This window comes from Macaca nemestrina, chromosome 5, assembly GCF_043159975.1.
Source record: "Macaca nemestrina isolate mMacNem1 chromosome 5, mMacNem.hap1, whole genome shotgun sequence".
Taxonomy (NCBI): domain Eukaryota; kingdom Metazoa; phylum Chordata; class Mammalia; order Primates; family Cercopithecidae; genus Macaca; species Macaca nemestrina.
Genome location: NC_092129.1, coordinates 112900710 through 112905924, shown reverse-complemented (window position 1 = coordinate 112905924; position 5215 = coordinate 112900710). Strand labels below are relative to the sequence as shown.

The window sequence follows — 5215 nt, the reverse complement described above, 5'->3', positions numbered from 1 at the left end:
GAGGTCAGGAGATCGAGACTATCCTGGCTAACATGGTGAAACCCCGTCTCTACTAAAAATACAAAAAACTAGCCGGGCGTGGTGGCGGGCGCCTGTAGTCTCAGCTACTTGGGAGGCTGAGGCGGGAGAATGGCGTGAACCCAGGAGGCGGAGCTTGCAGTGAGCCGAGATCACGCCACTGCACTCCAGCCTGGGAGACACAGCGAGACTCCGTCTCAAAAAAAAAAAAAAAAAAAAAAAAAAAGAAATTAGAAACAGATTTCCTACAAGAAATGATACTGTATAGCTGAAGGACAGGATTTGGAGGGTATCTTTCTCACTAAAAGCACTTTTTGAATTTTGAACCCAATAAAAATATTATATACTCAAAAAACACAATTTTAAATTCAAATGAAAATGACCTAGCTGATTTTCAATTATTGGTTTACTAAAAAAAAAAAAAAGCTTTTTTGTTTGTTTGTTTTTGCTTGTTTGTTTTGTTTTTGAGACGGAGTCTCGCTCTGTCCCCAGGCTGGAGTGCAGTGGCACGATCTCGGCTCACTACAAGCTCCGCCTCCCGGGTTCACGCCATTCTCCTGCCTCAGCCTCCCAAGTAGCTGGAACTATAGGCACCCGCCACCACGTCCGGCTAATTTTTTGAATTTTTAGTAGAGACGGGGTTTCACTGTGTTAGCCAGGATGGTCTTGATCTCCTGACCTTGTGGTCCGCCCGCCTTGGCCTCCCAAAGTGCTGTGATTGCAGGCGTGAGCCACCGCGCCCAGCCTTTTGTGTGTTTTTTTTTTTAACAGTTTGCTCAATAAAATGCTTCAGGCCCACATCCTTCATTAAGATCATTCACTGCTTTCAGTCATTAGAAAGCGACAGCTCAGATTCCTTAAATTAAACTGAAGTATATACAGATCTTTATGAGAAAAAATATTTTCTAGAAATTTGTGTAATAAAAACAACTAGCACAGAGCCGTGATTGTCAAGCCTGAAGTTTAAATGGAGTTAGAAATACTGTGGTACTTTTAACAATCATGAGATTCTTCCCTAGGAATGTTTTGGTAAAATTGATGTTGATTATTGTTCAAAGGTCAGGCACATACGTTTATCATCTTTTTTTTCTTTTTGAGATGGAATCTCGCTCTGTCACCCAGCCAGGAGTGCGCTATGGGAACTCAGCTCACTGCAATCTCCGCCTCCCGGGTTCCAACCATTCTACTGCCTCAGCCTCCCGAGTAGCTGGGATTACAGTCATGTGCCACCACACCTGCCTAATTTTTGTATTTTTAGTAGAGACGGGGTTTGACTATGTTGGCCAGGTTGGTGTCAAACACTTAACCTAGGTAATCCACCCACCTTGGCCTCCCAAAGTGCCAGAATTACTGGCATGAGCCACAGCGCCCAGCCATTCTATTTTTTTTTGAGACGGAGTCTGGCTCTGTTGCCCAGGCTGGAGTGCAGTGGCACATCTTGGCTCACTGCAAGCTCTGCCTCCAGGGTTCATGCCATTCTCCTGCCTCAGCCTCCCAAGTAGCTGGGACTATGGGCACCCGCCACCAGGCCTGGCTAATTTTTTGAATTTTTACTAGAGACGGGGTTTCACCGTGTCAGCCAGGATGGTCTCGATCTCCTGACCTCGTGATCCACCCGCCTCGGCCTCCCAAAGTGCTGGGATTACAGGCCTGAGCCACCCCGCCCGGCCAACCTTTCTAACTTGTATTTGGTAACTGGCCTTCTAAAAACCATGTAATTAGCAAATCTTGTGGGCTTCAAAATAGATTCCAAATTCAACCATTTCCTAACTCTACCACTCCACTCTGGGGTCCAAGTCACCATCGTCACTCTCCTAGAGTACTGCAATTGCCTCATTATAAGATACAGACTGGTGGAGAAACGACAGATTTGAAGAGGAAGAGTTCTACTGAGGACAGTTTTAGCATGCCATAATTTTGGCTACAGAAAGATGTAGATTCCGCAATCGGATAAAGTTCTTCAATGGAAATTCAGGAAGCCTTCCTAGTCAATTTAATTCATGGCTTGAGGGACTTCGGAATCCTTAGCTCCCTGAAAATCACCCCGTCCACTCTCACCCCACCCACAAACTTGGGCAATCAGGGACAATGCTGGCTACCTCATATTCACCAGCTTCCCTGGTTGTCTACTTCACCAGGTAGTTGGGGTGGGAACACTTTCCATCTCTATCTGGACCCTTCCTCCCACCTTTTCGTTCTCCCCATTTGTCTGCACTTCAAGGTCCAGGAAAACCCTGGGGATCCTAGGAGGGTCCCTTTTCAGCAGCCTCCGTTTTCACTCAACTCAGAGAAGCCTAACCAGGCTCCAGGCCTGAGAGGAGCAGTTCCTGAAAGCCCTGACTTTCGTACCCGGCTCCTTCCCTGGGCTGGGCGTCCCCAGACCTCAGCACTTGTCCAGAGAATCCCCTTCAGGACTGAATAGTTCATCCTAAGGAAAGAGGACAGCACATAGAAGGCTTTGCATCATAGGTAGCTTATTTTATTGGATTGCTTTACCAATAACACTTCTTGCATTCAGGAGATTTGCCTCAGACACATGCCTAGAAGGCCTGAGAGGGGCAGGTCTGGCCACAGATTCAAACTTTCTTCATTGTTTTTCATGTCTTTCTCAGCAAAAGTGAAGCCAAGACTTCTCCTCTCATCCCCGCTTCCCAGGGGAGATCAGTCTTCGGTGTAGGGTGGCAGGCTAATGGAGGCGACCAGGTCGTCGTTGGTCAGGGGCTGGCTTCGGACACGCTCGAGCATCTTCAGACCTGCAAAAGAATTGCCTGGGGCTGATGAACCACAGTCCATTACTGGGGCTCTTGGTAGGCCCGGACTCCACCAGGAAGGTTCCAGGGAGGATGTCACCCCAGCCCAGGTCTTCCAAGGTAACCCATTTACTATTCCCTGCTACCCTTTCCTCTCTGAGCAATCGCATGCCACAAAAATGAGCCCTTCCCTTCCCAATGGATTCTGGGAAGAGCACCTGGATTCCCCGGCCACACAAGGGATTCTTCACGAATCCAAGATGCCACACAACACAGCCAGAACTCCACCATCAAGCCCTCCCCTCCACAGTTCAGCCAAGGATACCTACCTTGAGCGTGACACTTGGAGTAGTGGCTCCCCACGGAACGGAACATGAGCAGCAGCCACTGCTTTGCCATTGGTGGTCCGACTACGGTCACACGAGTCTGGCCTGTAGCTGTAAAACAACTCTCCAGCTGAATAAGGGTGTGGCTGTGCAGCTCAATGCAGCGAAGGTATATGTCATCAAGTCCTGGAAGCACAAGAGGTGAGAAGAGGAACTGTCAGCCACCAGTCCTTGGGGGATGGGGAAGTGGCCTTGAGGGTAGGGATGTGTGACTCATGAAGGTGGGAGGAGAGGGGAAGATTGAAAACCGAGAAGGGGATGAAGGAGGCCGGCCTGGCGCAGTGACTCATGCCTGTAATCCCGGCACTTTGGGAGGTGGAGGCAGGTAGATCACTTGAGGTCAGGAGTTCCACACACGCCTGGCTGACACGGCGAAACCCGTCTCTACTAAAAACACGAAAAATTAGCCAGGCGTGCTGTCGGGCGCCTGTAGTCCCAGCTACTCGGGAGGCTGAGGCAGGAGAATGGCGTGAACCCGGGAGGCGGAGCTTGCAGTGAGCCGAGAGGGCGCCATTGCACTCCAGCCTGGGAGACAGAGAGAGACTCCATCTCAAAAAAAAAAAAAAAAAAAAAAATACTAGGCCGGGAGCCGTGGCTCACGCTTGTAATCCCAGCACTTTGGGAGGCCAAGGCGGGCAGATCACGAGGTCAGGAGACCGAGACCATCCTGGCTAACATGGTGAAACCCCATCTCTACTAAAAATACAAAAAATTAGCCAGGTGAGGTGGCGGCGCCTGTAGTCCCAACTACTCGGAAGGCTGAGGCGGGAGAATGGCGAGAACCCGGGAGGCGGAGCTTGCAGTGAGCCGTCATGGCGCCACTGCACTACAGCCTGGGCGACAGAGGGAGACTGTCTCAAAACAAACAAACAAACAAAAAATACAAAAACTAGTTAGGCATGGTGGCAGGAGCCTGTAATTCCAGGTACTCTGCAGGCTGAAGCATGAGAATCACTTCAACCCAAAAGGCAGACGTTGCAGTGAGCCAAGATCACGAGCGAGAATCTGTCTCAAAAAAATAAAAACAAACAGATGAAGGAGGGGACGTCGGCAAAGGCCACTCACCGAAGATGAGCTCCTCCTGGTCCTCTTCCATGTGGAACACAATTGGAGCATGAAAGTTTTCGGGTAGGGTCCACCACGGCTCCTTGCTGAGAGCACCTGTTCCCATGTCCATGCTCTGCTCCCACCTGATTCAGAATAGGGGCAAGTCTAAGAAACTGGTTGGCAAAAGACTTGGAAAAGCGAGGAAGGGCCTAGGCTCTATGCTTAATAAGGAATTCAAACAACCCGCCCCTTGATCCACCTTAGGGTGGGTGTCCAATCCCCGCAGGTCTTCCCAAGATAATTCATTCCAAGTAATTATCTGCTCTGAGCTTAATCCTTTCAAGTCAGACTTAATCATCTGATAAGTGCTTGGCTTTCTGATGCCCTGGAATCAGGAGTTTTTCTTCACTCTAAATTCAAACGATTTTGGAGCATGCCTACTGGCATGAACCAGGGCAGGGGCTGAGGGTATGGAGGTGCAGGAAGCCTCCAAATGGGCTCCGTAGATTTGCACAGGTGTCGGCAGCCACCCAATGACCACACAGTGTATTCCAACACGACTGGGTTTATTTGGTGTGTTGCATCAAGGGAGAGCAAACAACACAGGAAAATAAACTTGATAGGATGGTGTCATAGGAGCCCATTGTAGGAGTTGACTAGGGCAGTCTAAGGCGCGTTTAAGGAGTAGGAGCTAGTTCTCTAAAATGGGGCAATTTGGTAATTATGCTGGTAAATTTATCTAGGAAGTTGAGAGACTAATGTGGTCTTCATTGCTGAATGTTATCTCTGGTTTCAAATATAGTTACAGAATGTACTTTTTTTTTCTTTCTTTCTTTCTTTTTTAAAGGGAGTCTCACTCTGTCGCCCAGGCAGGAGTGCAGTGGCGCAATCTCGGCTCCCCGCAAGCTCCGCCTCCCGGGTTCATGACATTCTCCTGCCTCAGCCTCCCAAGTAGCTGGGACTACAGGCGCCCACCACCACGCCCGGCTAATCTTTTGTAATTTTTTTGGTAGA

The 5215-nt window shown here is 49.2% G+C and overlaps 1 protein-coding gene across 1 annotated transcript; it reads right to left on the bottom strand.

Annotated features, from left to right (window-relative positions):
* Positions 1-2475: 2475 nt before the first annotated feature.
* Positions 2476-4419, bottom strand: LOC105477824 (KH domain containing 1 like). The gene is made up of 3 exons (XM_071096856.1): positions 4220-4419; positions 3098-3280; positions 2476-2771 (listed from the first exon to the last, which is right to left on the bottom strand). The coding sequence occupies exons 1-3, from the start codon at positions 4329-4331 to the stop codon at positions 2680-2682; spliced, it is 387 nt and encodes a 128-aa protein (XP_070952957.1). The 5' UTR covers positions 4332-4419; the 3' UTR covers positions 2476-2679.
* Positions 4420-5215: the final 796 nt, after the last annotated feature.